The sequence below is a fragment of the Seriola lalandi genome, unplaced genomic scaffold, assembly GCF_002814215.2.
Source record: "Seriola lalandi dorsalis isolate HSWRI2012SDOR001 ecotype SW California unplaced genomic scaffold, Sedor1 jcf7180002054657, whole genome shotgun sequence".
Taxonomy (NCBI): Eukaryota; Metazoa; Chordata; class Actinopteri; order Carangiformes; family Carangidae; genus Seriola; species Seriola lalandi.
The window spans coordinates 1,607,923-1,627,303 of NW_019525210.1; the positions used below are offsets into that span (position 1 = coordinate 1,607,923).

The 19,381-nt window shown below is 38.2% G+C and overlaps 1 protein-coding gene and 1 long non-coding RNA gene across 3 annotated transcripts; one reads left to right on the top strand and one right to left on the bottom strand.

Moving 5' to 3' along the window:
* The first annotated feature begins 3,544 nt into the window (after window positions 1-3,544).
* Window positions 3,545-19,298, top strand: klc3 (kinesin light chain 3). 2 transcript variants are annotated; one of them, XM_023420733.2, is made up of 14 exons: window positions 3,545-3,818; window positions 6,032-6,283; window positions 7,633-7,698; window positions 8,225-8,389; window positions 9,526-9,601; window positions 10,522-10,667; window positions 10,802-10,884; window positions 11,277-11,364; window positions 12,051-12,152; window positions 13,260-13,433; window positions 13,669-13,768; window positions 14,443-14,623; window positions 15,103-15,169; window positions 15,492-19,298. In XM_023420733.2, exons 2-14 carry the CDS (start codon window positions 6,071-6,073, stop codon window positions 15,573-15,575), a joined length of 1,545 nt encoding a protein of 514 aa, XP_023276501.1. In that variant the 5' UTR covers window positions 3,545-3,818; window positions 6,032-6,070; the 3' UTR covers window positions 15,576-19,298. The 2 variants fall into 2 exon arrangements, with proteins under 2 accessions (XP_023276501.1, XP_023276500.2); XM_023420732.2 differs by lacking the exon at window positions 3,545-3,818 and having other exon boundaries at window positions 5,987-6,283.
* LOC147818296 (uncharacterized) lies at window positions 7,346-11,445 on the bottom strand. Its single transcript, XR_015438114.1, has 3 exons — window positions 11,308-11,445; window positions 10,536-10,756; window positions 7,346-8,386 (listed from the first exon to the last, which is right to left on the bottom strand). It is a non-coding gene; the product is annotated as an uncharacterized LOC147818296 (long non-coding RNA).
* Window positions 19,299-19,381: the final 83 nt, after the last annotated feature.

Here is a 19,381-nt window from a genome sequence, read left to right on the forward strand (position 1 = left end):
TTACTATATTATGTCATTTGATGCCTTACCATACTAAGACGTTTTTATAACCCTTTATGGCTAAATATACTATTATGTTTTTTTGACATTTTTTGCCATACTATACTATGACGTTTTTTAGCATTTTTATGCCTTACTATACTATATCATTCAATGCCTTACCATACTATGACGATTTTGTAACCCTTAATGGCTAAATATACTATTATGTTTTTTTGACACTTTTTGCCATACTATACTATGACGTTTTTTTTAGCATTTTTATGCCATACTATACTATGACCTTTTTTAGCATTTTTATGCCTTACTATACTATATCATTCGATGCCTTACCATACTATGACGTTTTTATAACCTATTATGGCTTAATATATTAATTTTTTTTTGACGTTTTATGCCATACTATACTATGACGTTTTTTGCCATTTTTATGCCTTATTATACTATGACGTTTTTTGAAATTTTATGCCATACTATACTATGACGTTTTTTGCCATTTTTATGCCTTATTATACTATGATGTTTTTTTGAAATTTTATGCCATACAATACTATGAGGTTTTTTGACATTTTTATGCTCTACTATAATATGACTTTTTTTGCCTTACTATACTATGACGTTTTATGCCTTACGATACTATGACGTTTTTATGACTTTTTATGCCTTACTATAGTATGACCTTTTTTTGAAATTTCATGCCATAGTATACTATGATTTTTTTTTACATTTTAACGCCATATTATACAATGAAGCTTTTTGGCATTTTAATGCCTTAATATACTATGACATTTTATTTCTTAATATACCATAATTCTTCTGATATTTTTTTGCCTTGCTATGCTATGGCGTTTTATACCTGACCATACTATGATGTTATTTGACATTTTTATATCTTAGTATGATATGACATTTCTTTACATTTTCATGCCAGACTATATGATGAGGTTTTTATGAAATATAATGCCATCCTATACTATGACGTTTTTTGACATTTTTATGCTCTACTATAATATGACTTTTTTTGGCATTTGTTTGCCTTACTATACTGTGTTATGGTCAGTGCGATCTTGGGAGCCAAGAGGCAGAACACAAACGAGACTGCAGTTCAAAGGTAATATTATTGTAGACTTGTGGAGATTACAGATGAAGGGGCTGAGCCAGAGCTGTCACAGGAGAGTGGTAGGTGAATGAAACTGGTATTAGCGGAGCGGGGCAGGCAGTTAAACTGGTGATCCAAACTGGAGCAAGAGATGAAGACTGAGCTGGATGTGGCAGGAAACAGGAGAGACTGGAATGATGAACCTGAGGCAAACAGGATTAACAGGCTTCGGGAAAAACAAACTATACAAGGGAAGAGAGAACAGGAAAATACAGGGAATGAGGGATGGATACAGCCTGACTGTCTCTCCACTCCCACAAAAAACATACAGGGCTTGTTCTTTACATCCTGTTTGTTTGCAGTGACTTAATGTTAAGCTGCTGAACCGTGGCCAATGACTGCTGCTGTAAATTGATTGTTCCTCCACCAGCTTAGCTAATGTGACTTTAATAAGACTAATGGAGGTTCCACACTGTGACCTCTGGGTCACACACACACACACACACACACACACACACACACACACACACACACACACACACACACACACACATACAGCCCAGTTAATCTGACTGCATGGATATGCTAATCTGTGAGACCAACAATACAACATAAGTAAGTAAAATGCAAGCACTGCAAAACAAAATTAAACAACACCTAAGACAAATCACAACACAGATTGAAGCATCTCAGCTTGACTGAACACAAAAAAGGTAGTAGCCTGCTGTTTTCTGATTTCTAAGGTTTATTTACATCAGTTATATTTGTTAACCTGTCAGTGAAATGTGTATATTTTTAAATTATGATTATTATAACACCAAATTATTTACATTTTCATTTCAGTCCTAAATCAGTTTGGTAATAAGTGAGTGATTGTACCAGAAAATAAAATATTGTTAGTAACTTAGAAAGAGTGGTAGTTTAATTTAATCACGGGACAGAACTATTAAAATAAAACATGAATATATCATAATACATATAACCAACAAACATAAGTAATTGTATCTTTTAAAATGTCTAGAGAAGGGGAGAGTGTAAGGCCCCCACCCCCTCAATGGGGCTCAAACACACACTGTCAAAGTGAACCGTTGATTATGTGTCATTAATAATCTGTCTTCTTCCTCTCTCCTCTTGCAGGCAGCTCATCTCTCCGGCAGATGGCCTTGTCTAGTGGACATGACGGCCAACCCCGGTGCCGCGGTGTATGGTGGGAAACATGGGATCAGGTAAGCTCCTCAGCTTTGTCAAGTCTGACAGACATAACTAGACAAATGCAGGAAATCGTGAGACTTCGCCTTCAGAATAAAAAGTATAAAAGCGCGACGTACTTTTATTTCAAGGCTCTAATGTTGAGTTCTACTCAGGTTAGATATATCAAGTATATCAAGTTATTTCACAATGCTTTATTATTTTAATATTCTACAATTTGTGTATTTATTTATCTATTAATGATTTAGTCATCTATGCTGTTCCAATGTCTTGGCATTCTTCTTTGTTGGGGATGAGCAAAGTCCATCCTTCTGTCATGGAAAGATGTTTTTACTTCAAAAAGGATTTGATGTGACGCAGGAAGCTACAGGCTCCTCTGTGTCTCCATGTGTAAACTGCTCGTGCACGCCTTTTGTTTTGTGGTCTGTTTACTGTGGATAAATAAAAGTCACAAAGCTTCAGAAACTCCATCTTGTGGTAAATGATAGACCTACATCTCGATTGAGATATTGCACATATTAACATAAAATTCTGCATAAATGTGCCTCAGACCTGATCCCAGTTTAGTGTAGCCAAGTATACTGTTATTGTGTTTTCTGGATACAGTCTGACATGAAGAAGTTGGTGAGATAAGAAGAGTATTGATGCTGATGTGAAAGTTGAATCCTGACGCCTGTAATGCAGAGGGCAAGTTGTGTGTTGCGTGACAATTTTGTCTACAGTTACTGGTGACGAGTCAGTGAAATTAAACAGAGTGGTTATTGAAGATGAGCCTGTACAGACAACAGACAGCGATCAGAAGCGTTTGTTTTAATGTTGCATAAAGAAATATGAATTACCACGTTTTCCCATGATCCTCCAGTGCTGACAGTGCTATGGACAAAGACAGGCGATGCAAAATGTGATTCCACATCACATCCCAAATCTGATCTAAAACCAAGACATGACTGATAAGCTGGATACTCATGAGCCTAAGGGACGCCATTCTTGGGCCTAAAACTAAAAAATATGTGTGTTAAAATTTAATTTTGTTTGAAAGCCAGAAACATGTGTTGAGGACAAAATTGATTATTACATATCAACCTTCAAGTCAGACTTTGTGTAAATACATATCAGAAACACATCCGTTAAGCTCCCATTATCTATGTAAATGTAAAACGAGAATATTTAGATTAGTTACAAAAACACTTATGTGGATGTTATACCGTGTAACTACAATGCAGCGATATCGCCTTTCTTGCGCATTGAGGCTTTTAGTTTGAAGGTGAGAACCGGAAGTTGACGCCGGTTAAAGACAGGAGCAGCTGAGAGCTGAGGAGGCGGCAGGTGAATGACTTACAGCCTCCAGTTTTCACCGTCTCACCTGTTCAACGTTAAATAAACGGACAGATACTGTGAGAGCAAATGCTCCGCGGTGTCTGACAGGTCCCTCTGTCCACAGAAAAACAACAACACCAGCTCAGAGTGGACAAAAAGACCAAACCACGCCGCCGCAGCCCGGACTTAGCAGGTAGGCTATAAATAACTGTTGATTTGGATCTGAAATGAAGTCTGCGTGTGTACCTGTTTGTTTACATCCTGTTGTAGAGCATAATTATCAACCACAGACAGACGCTTATGTGTTGTACAGCGGCCAATGATGTTTTCACTCAGTCACAGCAAAAATTAAATTCATTTAAATTGTAGAAATGAACGGAAATGTCTCGTAATGTGACGCAGTAGTTGTTAAATCAGCTGAGAGGGTTGTGGCAGCTGTAAATTGGCATGAAAGTACGTTATTCCTGACGTGTTGGAAAACCGACCCTGAGGCCTGTTGCGCCGCCAACAGTAAACAAAAGGCATAGACTGTGTGTGTGTGTGTGTGTGTGTGTGTGTGTGTGTGTGTGTGTGTGTGTTTTTCTTATATTTTAACAAGTAACCCTCTCAAGTCCAGGTTGATTTTGGTCAATATATTTCTGATATCTATTCATAGGAACCTATAAATACAAGAGAAGTGACACAAGTGCCTATAGATCAGAATCACTCAAAATATTATTGTAGGACAGTTCGAGATTATAAAAAATATTGTTTTACTGTTTATTCACACAAATACAGCAGAAACAATGTAAGACATAACGTTATAATGCAATAATTCACTGTTTTGAATATTTCTTTCAGAAGTGTTTCATGCTCCACACATGAATGAGATATTATTTGAAAGACTCACATTAGCATTTCCAACTCATAATTAATTATATTGATCATCAACAATGATACTATTATATTACTATAAAAACATGTTAATTGTGTTCATAGATGCAGAAACATACTCTAGAGGGATACCAGTTGCCTGTAAAGACCGGAAAAAATACCAAAATCCAAACCATCATTTAGTTTCGGTTTATAATTCTTTTATTAAAAAACTGTTTTTCTGTGACTGGGTGGATAGATAGATAGATACATAACATAACAATACTCAGATATATCATAACAGGTTGTTTGTGTTGTATGTTGTTTTTCTTTTGCTCATTTTGTTTGTGTTCTGTCTCCATGTTTCATGTTGGACTGAGTGTCCTCAGAATATTTGCACAAGGTGTTAGATTGAGGTTTTTTATGACGGAATAAAATCAAAGCAAAACAGATAGAAAGATACTTCATTTGAACTACATGAGAGTGAAAAGTCAGTCTTGAAATGTATTTCAGAAATCACTTTTGGAAATCTGAAGCAAAGTCTTATATTAAAACTCCTCTATTCAGTTACAGTGACACGCAGCATTTCTGCCGACGTGAGACAAAAAAATCTACAGTTTTTTTCTTAGACTTAACACACTGTCTTAAACTAACGCTCTAAACCTGATATAGTTGATGACCTGACATGCAAAGAGAAATATTTGGACTCATGCTGACCTTTGGATAACAATCTGCCTGCATGTTAACCATGAACTGTAACGTTTGTATTTAGTTCCATATCCCTACTTCTCCTGTCAGATCAGAGCAGAGAAGAGGAAACTGAAAACCAGCATGTTTGTATTTACTGAAGTTGCTGACAATGAAACCCAAAGGACACCTTTATCCTTTCCCCTTACCTTTTACAATCAAATCTGTTTACTGACAGAAATGGATTAATTCAGTGAAACCAATAAGAAATCACAGCTTCTATTTAGATTCAGTCACTGTCTGTGATCTATATCCAAATGTCTTCTCTTCTCCTCTTTACCTTTATCAAAAGAGACTGGACCACAAAGTTGATAGTAAATCAGTACTATACCGGTTTTTAAATGCTATTAAGATAAATTTGCAAATACAGTTTAAACTCTGCTTGCATTCAAAGATGGTGCTGCTACACTAATCCTCATATGTTGCTAGTTGAAGTTTTCGTTTGGTACATTGCTGATACTATTACAACTTATATTCTACTTCTGCCAGTGTTGCTACTACTAAGACTAGTTGGCCTCCCACCTCTTCTCCTGGTACTGTTAGCTACAAATACTAGTAGTAGTCATAATACTACTACTTCTCCTGCTATGTCACCACTACCACTCCTCCTTCTACTATTATTATATTACCAATACTGCTGCTATTATGATGACTACTTCTACTACTGCTGGTAAATATATTACTACTTCTAATGCCACGAGGGTAGTGGTAGTGGCCATTGCCTCTATCACTACTGCTTCTTTTACAAGTACTGCTATAAAGAGTCATTTTCAGAAATTCATGTGTCACTGTTTTTGCTGTTCCCAGGTCAGTTGTTGTGAGAGGAGGAACCTCAGAGTTGGAGCCATGTTGTCGGCGGAGGAGATTCTGTGCAGCACGCAGCAGGTGATCGCAGGGCTGGAGGCGCTGAGAGGAGAGAACCGCGGTTTGCTGGAGAGCCTGCAGGAGGCGATGGAGAGCCGGCCGGCGCCAGAGAGCAGCAAAAGCGTGGAGCAGGAGAAAAGCAGCATCATCTGCCAATCACTGGAGAGGATAGAGCTGGGGCTGAGCGAGGCACAGGTACAAACACAAGAGTGGAATAAGGACAAAGTTAAAATTATGGTTAATTTTCTTCTGTTTTCTTGTGGTTTCCAAAAAAAGATTTTTCAAAGCTGCTGGTCTTAGTTCAGGCACACTTGCATGGAGCCAAGGATGTAATTAAAATGCCTTTTTTGTGTAAAGGCACATCAGAGTAAAATATGTAACAAAAAAACTTCCAAAAAGGGAAAAAAACGCAGACTGGTTTCAACCACAACAGGGTCTTCCTCAGGGCGTGGTTGCAAAGAGAAGTAAACCAGAATGGAGTGTCATGATTCCTTGCATAGACAGATCTCACTAGCATATCGTATAATATATTACAAGTAGGTTATGTAGACAAGAAGATATTGATTACATCATAATTATAATCATTAGAAATTAGTGATACCAACCATTTGTGAACAATAAAGAGAGGGGTAAGCCATTTTAGAAGAGAGGTCTGACATCTATTTCCTCATTAAGGCCTGGATACACCAAAGCATCAAAATCCTATAAGTCTCCCACTGGAGTTATCTATTGAGGCGATCACCTCCTCTGATGGGCTGCTCCACAAGCTCAATACCTTCCACTTTCAAAAGGCTGTCGTTGGTGTTAGGACAAATATGGAAGTGGCGTTCCATAGTGTAATCAACATTATGAGTTTTTATGGCATATTTGTGTTCTGCTATTCTATCTTTCAAGCGCCTCTTAAAGCGCCCGATGTAAAAGCAGCCACGTGGACAGGTGAGGCGGTACACTCTTCTTTACTATTATTTTTATGTATTTTTAAAAATGTTATCATTTTCATTTCTCTGCTACTTCAGTTTAAATTTTTTGTCCAAAATTACAAAAAAAAGTACAAATCTCACAGAAGTCAGGCAACATCCATGTAACTGTGGGGAAAAATGCAATTTAGGAAGGTCCATTAAGTTAATTTATCTGAATATCTTAAAGATGACTTTCCCACACAAAAACACTTTAATCAAATAGGTTAGAATAAAAGCTGATGTAATAAGTGCCATAAGTAAAAGGGCATTAAAAGCTCAGTACAAAAGTACAAATAAAACTGATTAAAGTAAAAGTTTATTTAACATTAAAGGTGTATTTAAAAGCGAGGAGAACAGAAATTACAATATTTACAAGCTGTAGTATTAGATGAGCATTAAAAATGCAATTAAGTATTATTTTAAAATGTTCTTATGATGTAATAGCTTTGGAGCCTTTCATGCTTCCCTATAAAATGTGCAGGAAAAGTTCCATGTGTCCGTGTGTCTACATTTTGATGTTCATTTGAATATGCTGCTGTATTTTTCTTCTGTGCTTCATGTCTCAGTTGTCTCTTGTCTCCTCAGGTGATGATGGCGTTGTCGGCTCACCTGGGATCACTGGAGGCGGAGAAACAGAAGCTGCGAGCTCAGGTACGTTTCTGTAAAAAATAAGAAGAAAAAGGAAGAAGAAGATCTGAAGAGATAAAGAGCAGATGGGAGGTTCACTGAGGGTCATATTTTCTTCAACATACAGGGTGACTCCACCAACCCTCCGCTAAACCCTCCACTGTGTTTTCTGTGTGGGGAGTTTTAATCCATCTTTGTTTTGCTAGTATACTGAAATCCTCCTCCTTCACCTTCTCCATGTAATCATCCATTCCCCTTGCTTCTTTTTCTTCCTTTACTCTTCCCTTTCTTCCTTTCTTACTACTCATTCTTGTCTTCCTCCTCTCTGTTCTTCATCTTTCCTGTCCTTTATGTCATTTCACCATTTCTCCATCTTTCTCCTCCCTCCCTCCCATATTCATCCTCTTCCTCCTTTCCTTCCTTTCCCTCTACACCCTCTTCCTCCATTTTCTCTTCTCTTGTCATCCTTTCGTCATCCTCTCAACCCTACATCATTTCTCCTCTCTTTCTTTCGTTCTTTTCATCATTGCGTCCTCTGCCTCCTTCTCAGGTGCGTCGTCTTTGTCAGGAGAACCAGTGGTTGAGGGACGAGCTGGCTGGTGCTCAGCAGCGGCTGCAGGACAGGGAGCAGGAGGTGGTCACCCTGGAGGAGCAGAACAGACACCTGCAGTTCATGTCCTCCATACGTAAATACGACCAGGAGGAGCCGCAGCTGGTGAGGACACATAAACACGAACATGTCTTTGTGTATGTTCAGGGAGATTTTTATCACTTCCTCATCAGCCAACTAGGTGATCAAATAACAAAGGATCAAAAGTGGATAAATAGCTTGGCAACAGTAGTTGACTTGCTCTTTATTTAACCAACACATTTCATCACAAGGCCTCTGTCAGGGCTGTGTGTTGTGTGTGATTCAGGGAAAGCAGTCTGAAATATAAACCTGATCTGAGTGAAACCTGAGAGAGTAGTGTAGGCCTATCTGAACTTGACAATTTCTTAAATGAGTGTAGTCAAGACGAGCCACAGTCAGCATTTAAATGGATCCTTAAAGCTGCAGTTATTAATTCTTGTGACCTCTAGGGGGCAAAAGAATTATCGTCTCAGTAAGTTGTGACGTCTGATCTATTCCTGTAGCAAACAGTTATTTATTTACACATTCAGCAGAAATGGAAAAAAACAATGTGAATGTAAGTCCAGTATTCACACCAACGTCTGAGAGAAAATATCTGGGGCCTCAAGTTAAGATTTTACTTAAAGTCTGAGATACAGTTAGGTTAGATCACTCTACTTTCTGCAGCTTAATGATCGCTCTATGGTTTTATGCCATATGATTCTTCCTGTCAGGTTTAGTCGAGATATGTCATGTCTTTCTATTAAGTCTCTTTCACTGCTGCAAATGCCTAAACTTTTTTCCTCAACTAAGGAAACCTTTTAAGAGATTCTGTGCAACAACCTTAAGTAACTCAGCTAAGGAGAAATTAAACCTTAAGTGTCATACTTTAGTAGAAAACTGTTGTGTGTTGTTTTGTGCAGCCGTTCTGTGTTTCTTTAGCTGCTAGATGTTCCACTTTCTTCACCAGTTAGTCGCTAACTTTGTCTGCCTGCTGCTTCATGTTGGACAGATACATACAGTGCGAGCAACACTTTTCCCATCACAGATAGTCATTTGACTATAGTCATTTGACTATAGTCATTATAGTCACAGATAGTAATTTGACTATCTGCTGATATCCAGCCGTTTTAATTCATTATAAAAACACTGTACATCCTGCATGTAGGGAAATACTGCAAATGTGATGACATAATGTATCTGCAGTTTATCTGTTTGAGTGTGTTTGTTTCTCCTCTCAGGATGACAAAGACACGTCCTCCAACAAAGAGTCTCTGGATGATCTCTTTCCTACTGAGGATGAGGAACAGTCACAGAGTAAGGTTCTGCTGGGGTGTGTGAATGCGATATGCTCATCTTTATCTAAGCCATGCAGGTCAAATATAAAAAGGGTTAATTTACCAAAATTAAAACAAAACCAAACTTTTATTTGCAGAGATTTGAGATTCTGTTTCACTGCAGTGGAGGTGTTGTATAGAGAGACATTGGTGTTTAGTTTGTGTCATTGAATGCTGTGAGCATCACACAAGCCGCCTTGATTTTGCCAGCATGGTGTAAGATGGTGTAAAAGCTCAGAAAATAAATCTCAAAAAGTCTGCTGGTGTGAAAATATTTTTGTTTCTCCCTTTACTAATCACAGTTGTCCAACAGGTTTGTAGCTGGTGATCTGTACAACTCACTGTCCCAAATGTTGAACAAGTCTTCATTCTCTAGATACACTCAGTGTAACTGTATTTCCTCTGCTCATGATATTTTGAGTCACAACTCTTCACACACAACAAAGACATTTCAAGCTCTGATGTCACATTGTGAGCATCTGCATCACATGTAGTGATAATGAGTTTAAAGCATGAGACATCTTATTTTCTCATCCAGAAAATGTGTTCTGCAAAAGCATCAACACCTTCAACTTTTCCTTCAAGTCATTTTGTACAACAGCACCTTGAGTGGACAGTCACATGACGGCTACTTTTCAGCAACAAGACACCAGATCATTTAAAGCTATGATGAATTAAAACCATGACAAAGTAGATGAAAAAATAGATGAATGAATGTGACTCAATAGTGAACTTTATTAGATTGAAGTGATTACTTGCATCTTGGTCAAATCTAGTTAAATCAAGCCAGCTCATTTATGTTGGAGGGGTGCCTTGTCTGTTTGTTTACTGAAGTAAAAGTTTGGCCAGTTGTAAATGTGACATGAAAATTCTGCTTTGTATTTGTTTATTTCTGTTCAGTGTCCCAGCCTCACCACAGCAGTGCAGCAGCTGCAGCCCAGCAGGGCGGCTACGAGATTCCCGCCCGCCTTCGAACGCTCCACAACCTTGTCATCCAGTACGCATCCCAGGGACGATACGAAGTCGCCGTACCGCTCTGCAAACAGGTGTGTGAAGGACTTCCATCTCCAACTGGTCCCCTGCACAGCATGTAACTGCTGCTGTTTGGGTCTGAAGTCTGCACCGGCTCTAGCTCCTTTCACACCAGAGAGGTTTAAGTCTGATGATCATGTCTCAACAGGCTTTGGAAGACCTGGAGAAGTCTTCAGGCCACACCCACCCAGACGTAGCCACCATGCTGAATATACTGGCACTTGTGTACAGGTGAGGCTAGTTAGTTACCATGGTGACAAATGCTAAAGCTGATCAATCTCCCCCCAAAAAAAAGAACATCCTTGATTTACATCTGCATCTGGTTGTCCCCATTTGAGATGGGTGTCAAAGTTAGGTTTGAGGTTGTTACAAATGTCTCAGATTTCTATTTCTTAGTATTTAGGGATCAGTTTCTGTAACAAAACACTTTAGTTGAAGTCCTAACACTTATCTGAGCCATAAAACTTGAAAGTAATACGTGGAAATCACTAATGATAAAACCAACCACCATACGATTCTTCTTGTACTTGGAACAATTAAATCCTTTCATCAAAACCATGTGATTTTTATATGAAAAGTCTGATCTGAGGTGACAGATAGTGTGACATGTTTTTTTCCTACAGAGACCAGAACAAATACAAAGAAGCAGCCAACCTGTTGAATGATGCGTTGGCGATCAGGGAGAAAACTCTTGGGATCGATCATCCAGCTGTAAGTTAATGAAGCAGCTGCAGTCACAGATGATGTAGTAACTTCTGAAGCATGGTTTGTGTAGCGGCTAAGCCTAAACTTAAAGCCACTGAGGGGCTGCATAGACGGGCTAAAACTAATCGACGCGCTTGCTGCTACTACACTTGTGTCCAATGAAACAAACAGCTTCCGGATTCGCTTCTTCGTTTGATATTTTCTTTATTTTTCACCGTCTGGATCTTTTAACCATGCAAGAATCCATTACTTAGTGCAGATAAAGTTCATACAAACAAATGCAACAACAGCGGAGCGGAGCGGAGCGGAGCATACCATGTCGTAGCATAGCGTAGCGGTCGAAAAACTGTGTGCTCCTTCCGTCTAGCAACACCTGACACCTGCCAGGATGTTCCCACCCATATATAAATTCACACACACACAATACAATGAGGACACCTAGGGGCCAAATTTGGTATCTACATATATTCACCTAAAAATGGCTCCTACAGTTTGTATTTGTATTTGTTTTACTTTATTTTCACTTGCCAGGGATGTATCCTAACAGATGTCTGATCCTCCAATCTCATTTTGTTGCTGCTTCTGACCTGAAAATACTTGCATTGGTCTTTTTATGGTTGTTTAATGTAGTATAGATCGGACCAACTGAGTTGGTGTGTGATATACATGTGTGTATGTGTGTGTGTGTGCAGGTAGCAGCAACGCTCAATAACCTTGCAGTGCTTTATGGGAAAAGAGGAAAATACAAGGAAGCAGAGCCACTGTGTAAAAGAGCTTTGGAGATCAGAGAGAAGGTGAGAAAAGACACTTTATATTACTGCACTTCTCAGACTTCCGAGCCTCAGAGTTCATACAACTCCTAATTATCACTACTACATAACTAACTGTAACCTAACACTCACCTAACCCTATTCTAACTTCAACCCTAAACACATTTAATAACTTAAAGTTATCCAACCTTTACTAACTTAAAGTTAGTAAATGTGTTGTTTGATTATAAAGCAGGTTTAGGTTCTATATTAATACTGTGAAAGTATCAAAGCCTCAGTCCACAGAGAAATGCACAAAGCCTGTATTCAGACACTGAGCCTTAAAACCAGCGGTCAGGACTTCTGGAACTTTGTGATGTCACAACAAAGCTGTCACTGCTCTCAGCCATGACCCAAGCCCCGCCCACCTGGACCCAACCTTGCAGGATTTGGTTTCTCTGAGTGTTTTCCTGAAATCTGCTGTATTTTTATTGGATCACTCAAGACAACAGTCACCCACTGACCTGCTGTTTATAGAGCTTAAACCACAAATATATCTTCTTATGGATCAACACTTCAAATAAAACATGGGGGAAGAGGAAAATAATGTAACTTTTAAAACTGTGTCCTAAACTGTGAAGACATGAGAATCACTAAATTGTCCTCATTTTGAGGATTTTTTTTTTTGTTGAGGGATATTAAACCATTAAATGTAGAACATTGTACTTTTTACTTTACATATATATTTTTGGCAGATTTAGTTGTCCCATTAAAAACATATGATTTTATGTATGATACCTTGTTACAGATAATCAATCAACAATCAACTACACCAGGAAAATTCTACTTGCATATCATGAGTACTAATAATAAGACAATTCTACTGTATATGAAGGAACATCCATAGGTGACATTTTCCTGCGCAAAAAGTACTTTCACTTTTGATACTTTAAGTGTACTTTCCTATTAATAGTAGGATAGTGTTTCTACTTAAGTATTTGAATGAACTATTTTTACAGCATGGTATTACTACTATTACTTTAGTAAAGAATGTCATGTCAAACAGTGTCATGCATCAGATAAATACTTCACTTGCTTATGGAAATATTGTATATACTTTTCAACCAGACAGTGTATTTTGTCTCCCATCAGGTTCTGGGTACAGACCACCCAGATGTGGCCAAGCAGCTCAACAACCTGGCTCTGCTATGTCAGAACCAGGGGAAGTACCAGGAGGTGGAGCAGTACTACGAACGCGCCCTGCACATCTACCAGAGCAAACTGGGACCAGACGACGCGAACGTGGCCAAGACCAAGAACAACCTGGTGAGAAGAGTGTAGAAAGGTCTTAGATCACGCATCATTTTTCCTGATATGACAACTGCAAAACAATAACTGTTAATTATAACTTTTATGTAATAAAGTCACTCTTTCATTTAGGCCTCCAAGTACCAATACTGAACAGTGCTCATGGAACGATATCAGATTATACATGTGTCATTTTCCTCACATCTAGACCTTCGCTTTCTTCACTCATCTTTTGTTTCTCTCTCAATCTCAGGCATCATGTTACCTTAAACAGGGGAAATACAGACAAGCTGAGGCTCTGTACAAAGAGATCCTGACCAGAGCACATGAAAAGGAGTTTGGATCTGTAGAAGGTACAAAACAATGATATTTATCTCAAAGCAGAAGATGTTGTATTTTTGGACTTGTCATTTTGGTTTATTACATGTCTACCACCACATTGATTTGGATGACACATGGGGAAAATAGTGCATCCCACAAGAACACTTAATCTTGTTTTTGTAATTACAGTCATCATTCTTGGCATGATGCAACCAAGAGGTTGTTACCATGTTATCGAAAACCACTGCTTTGAAAGTGAAAACACAGGGAAATATTGAAAACCTAAATGACGTTTGTATTACTGATACATTTCCTGGTTCATCTTGAACCTTGTTATATTGTAGAGATACACTTTTCTTTACAGGTTCATAATAATGGCTTTATGTGGCCACTGGTAACAACTATGATATAATGGTGTATACTAAGACATTGTGTAACAGTAGCACAGGTATAGAGGAGTTATCAATGTGGAAATCTGATGCAATCTTACACAGCATTAGCTTTCTAACGTTTGCCAACATGAGCCACAATAAGCTAATGGTCATACCAGACCAAATAAAGGCTTTAGTGACAAACTATGAAAAATAAAACCTTGGTTGTAACCACCAAATGTTTCATCAATAACATTGCAGAATGTTAGTTTATAATCTTAAAGTTCGTGGGAAAACCTAACAATGTTTTGTGATTCTGTCTGTCCGTCCTCCAGGAGAAGGTCGTCCCAGCTGGTCCGGGGCCGAGGACGGCGGCCCCAGACAGGATGGACTCAGTAACCTGAAGCGCAGCGGCTCCTTCACCAAACTCAGAGAGTCAATTCGCCGGAGCAGCGAGAAACTGGTCCGCAAGCTGAGAGGGGTCGGAATGGAGGAAACAACCCCAAGGAATGCTGGGTAATACTCCGTTAGAATGGTTTTCAAAACCCCCACTGTGAGCGCAGCTCTAGCTGAAGCCAGGTCCTCTCAGTACAGGAAGGTTTGTAGCTCATGGACGTACACTGATTTTGGCAACAAAAAAAACTTTTCTATCACTTTCTTTTAGGGCTTCTGTACATTTTTAATGGAAGCTCTTCATATTTCATCCAATATTTTGATTAAGAACTCAAGACTGAAAAAAATTGATATCAAGCAACTGGAGGACAAGGTGATCTTAACTTCTGCAAATTTATGGCTGACTTTTCTTTTTAAGTTTTTTTTTTCAGTCACTTTGTTTAAACTTTGTTTGTTGCATTTCACCCAACAACTCTTGTTTTTCCAAGCAGTAAAACGTTTTTAGTGACATTTTGACCCTTTTATAAAGATTAAGTTACTCATGATGTGTATTTATTGTTATTTATTATGTTAATTATTATGATATTCTGTCCTGTTTTCAGGATGAAGAGGGCAAACTCTCTGAATGTGTTAAATGTTGGAGCCAGAGACAGTCAAGATGGAGCCCAGGTGAGCAGACTGTTGGTCATTCAGTCTATTTAACCACTGTGACATGCATGTACTTGTAGTAGACATAAACATTACAATATACAGTATAAAACTAACTTTCCCTTCAAGAATAAGATTTTTAGCCCATCAAATTTTATCCTTTTTTCAGTAGACACAACATTTTTATAAAAGAAACCAAACTTGTCTTTGTTATTTCTCAGTTTTGCGTTGTTTTCAGTAATTATAACAGATGAAATCCCAGCATTGACATGTATGTGTTTATCTGTAAACAGACTTGTGCAGCATGTTAACACCTGCCATGTGTTTTTGTTTTGTCCCTCAGTCGAGCCGTTTGGCAGATATTCGAGGCCTGAGCTGCAGCACACAGAGCCTGACAAGACGAGGTTCACTTGGTGGGACCAGCTAACACACACACACACACACACACACACACACACACACACACACACACACACACACACACACACACACAGACTCACACTCACACTCTACATGCAACACCTCTTATTACTGGACAGATGTTCAGTCTCTGACTGTTACGAGAAAGAAACCCACAGCTGAATCGATTGCTCACATCAGATGCCCTACACCAAAGTTAATCCCCTCAAGAAAAACTAAGAGAGATGTCACAACTAAGTGACTGGAGACTCTAATCTAAGGTGCACATTTTATAACGATCATTCACTTAAAAAGTCATAAAAAATATGTTTGTCTCCAGAGAGTTATTAATAGTGTGTTTACATAATGACTGTACCTTGACATATTTACGCTGCACTACAACCTTTCCTTCCTGTTCACTTGAAATCCAACATCATTCCTTCCTGAGTTTAGATTAAAAACAAATTCAGTTTCCTTGTTACAAGTTAACTATGAACTCTAAAGTTAAACAACATGGAAACTGTTGTTGAACACAAAAACCCTTTAAACTACTTAAAATATCAGTAGCATTTACACTGCAAGAAAATACTTTAAACAAGTTTACATGAAGCAGACCATCATCTGCAGGTTAACTGAAGTAATAACAATACAGCAATTAATGTGCAATTAACTTGAGGTTGCGTTCCTCATGTTTACCCTTTTGGGTACATTTTTATTAACACTGAAAAAAATTATGAATTGTTTTAAATAAAGTTAAACAGGCATATTGACATGACAGATGATCTTTTTAAAATAACAGATGTTCTCTTGATGAGCACAGGGACATTCAAGTGTTTGCACATATTCAAAAACATGACGTTTGTCAAAATGTAAATGTTACATTCGGTCTACGAGGGAGAAGTTAAGCTATCAAGTTTATGCTGTTTAAAGCAATGTATTTAAATGTAATAAGTGCTTTTGCCTTTAAAATGTGCAGGTCGTTCAAATTATATTTTCGTATTTCCAGATGATAATCATAAAAACATGAATCTGTTTACTTCAGCTGTTTTGCACCAGAAGTCCAGTTCTGCCATTCCAGATGATCAAAATAAGGACCAACGTTTTTCTCAGTGAAGTTACACTTAAAAAATTAAAAGATGGATATTTTTTTTCCACATTAACAGTAAACATATTTTCAATAAAAATCTTAATGTAATAATATCAATCACTACTTGATTATTAATTAGGGTTGACGCGGTTGTAGATGTTACCAGTGTTACATGGCAACTTGGCCACCGTCTTCTTGTTCATTTTCCTTAATAGACATAAAACTCATTTAGTTCATTTTCGCGTTCCAGTGGTTGTTCCCACGTTTATCAGATAAATATACACAGCTCCATTGCTTCACATTGTGTCAAACAGATAACAACCTTCCCTAGCTCACAGCCCAAATCTCTCTCACACACACACACACACACACACACACACACACACACACACACACACACACACAGTAACAACACTATGGAGTTTTGGACGACACACTAATCTGGTGGGATTTCTTCTGGTGCTCCTGATGTCCAGTCCAACTATGACAGATGCTCTGTTGAATATGAGTGTGAGGGATTTTATCTATTTGAAATAGTAAAAAAGATAATATAAATGTCAATATTCAGTGGACATTGTTGATATTGTGGCAGGCTGCCACAAATAAATTAATGTGTGGGAAACACTGACATCTGATCTACAGATATTGAGCCGACAAGCGTCCTAATGTCTGGTCTAATCTGTAACACCGGTGTTGTCACAAGTTTCTTATCCAGTAGGAAGATTCCCCCCCCTGTGGCATTGCTGTTATTATTAATACTAAAAGTACACACTTCAATATTCAGCAAATTAAGAATTTCACAAATTATGTATTTGTTGTACATGTTTCACTTTTAACCCTCCATTCTATTCAGAAATCAGTCTTAAGCTATATGGCTCTCCAAAGTTGTTGTTGTGTGCCTGAGTCAGTGTCGTTCTGATGACCATCACCTGGCCTTGGACTGAAGTTAACACTCACTTGAACAAAGATGCAACAGGTGTACATTTACTCAAAGCCACTAGTCACTAGCCACCTTTAGGATTTTAAAAACATAAATTTGTTCCCCTCAGTTGTATCACAGAGATGTGGCAGACAGCACAGCACACACAGAGGTCACACTAACTGAATATGAAGTCAACTGTAGAGGCGACTGTTAAAGAGGTGAATTTGCTCTATGTGGGACAAACTTAGCCAAATATGTGTCAATAAGTTCAAAATGTCTCGTCTAACAAGCTTAGATGAGCCAATAGACACTATTTGCCCACAGCCAAAGCAGACATGAGATAAAAGTTAGTGGCTAACCTCTGAAGAAAGTCAAAACATCTAGCAGCTAAAGCAAAAACCAGAGTTGCAGAGGACTGAAAAATGGTCATACCAGTAGGAAGCACAAGGCAACATGTGCATGGGATCCAGAATACAAAAACCCAAATTGTTAGATATTTGTTTTGGATTGTATCTGCCCCATGAAAGCAGTTTAACATAGAAGGAGATCAACTGAGGCACAGGCAGCGTACCTAAACCTGCAGTAACAGATTTGAACAAGTTGTGAACACAACATTGAGACAATTGGCTGCCAACTCAGCCACTCCTATTTAAGAGGGCTCCATGATGCTGGAGAACCATTTGCCTGATGAACATCTAAGACCAAAACGTTGCAATTAAATTGTTTGCTGCTAGTCAGACAGTGTGCAGGATTTCTTTGTTTGCCAAGTTTAAGCCTGCTGCTATGCACCTGCCTCGCTGAATAGATGTGCAAAGTTTCCTCCTGTGAACACATTGACATACCATCACCTTTTAAGCTGATACTGCAAACAGTTGCTTATTTAAACATCCAGCAGTTACAGAGCAGACCGTTATAATTTATTGGTTAAATTATGTTTTATATTCACTGTTTTAGTTTTCGGTCTTTACCATCTCCTCTGGGAAACATCTGGCTCTTTAGCTGCTAAATGCAATTAGTGTGACAGTTCTCTGTAGCTTTAAGGGGATCTTTCATCTTGTAATTTTACATCTATGCTTATTCACTAAAATGCCTCAAATGAACAATGCATCGCAAGTCACTATTATAAATATTAGAAAAGCTTGTAATATTTTAATGTGTAGTTTTCTATGTGCTCTTTTTAGTCTGTTAAAGAATTACTTGAACTAGTTACCGAAGACTCAAAGTCAAGACTGTGCGACATGACATCAACACTGCGTCACTTCTTCCATTTCATGTTAATACAGAGATAGCATTAAATAACTTCACACTCGCTGAACACTCAGGAATGTTACAGATAGGGATGCAAATAAATGAGAGCTGCTTGGAAATTGTAGCTCCCTGAAAATGAACCCTCATGGATTTTGTTCCACCCTCCTGTTCTTAGGGCTCACTTCCATTTCTCATTCAAACATTATGTATATTTTATTTTTCCATGATGGAGAACTACTGATTGTACATTTTGCTGTGGTAGAAGAGGTCACTGCTGTTTGTTGTAATGGCTGAAATCACACAATGTTAGTTACTGTAGAAATCTGTTGCAAGCTTTTTGAAGCTCTTGTATGATTGTCACATACAAAATGGGGAAAGAAATGTGTAGAAAACAGATTGTATCTCCTCTGATGCTGTGTTTATTCTGGTAAATATGAATGTTTGTATTTTATATTTGCAAACTTAAGCTGAAATAAATTACAATAAGACCATAACACCCTCATATTTTTTTTACTGTTTGTTGTGTACATGGAAATATTGCTGCATGTATTTTGTGTCTTTATGGTTCTGTAGTTGG

What these genes read in the sequence shown, in the direction of transcription:
- klc3 (XM_023420732.2), top strand. Translation starts at nt 6,005, where the DNA reads ATGTGTCACTGTTTTTGCTGTTCCCAGGTCAGTTGTTGTGAGAGGAGG. An exon ending in ACCAGGAGGAGCCGCAGCTG is followed by an intron (nt 8,390 to 9,525) that starts GTGAGGACACAT and finishes TTCTCCTCTCAG; the next exon opens with GATGACAAAGACACGTCCTC. An exon ending in TTGGGATCGATCATCCAGCT is followed by an intron (nt 11,365 to 12,050) that starts GTAAGTTAATGA and finishes GTGTGTGTGCAG; the next exon opens with GTAGCAGCAACGCTCAATAA.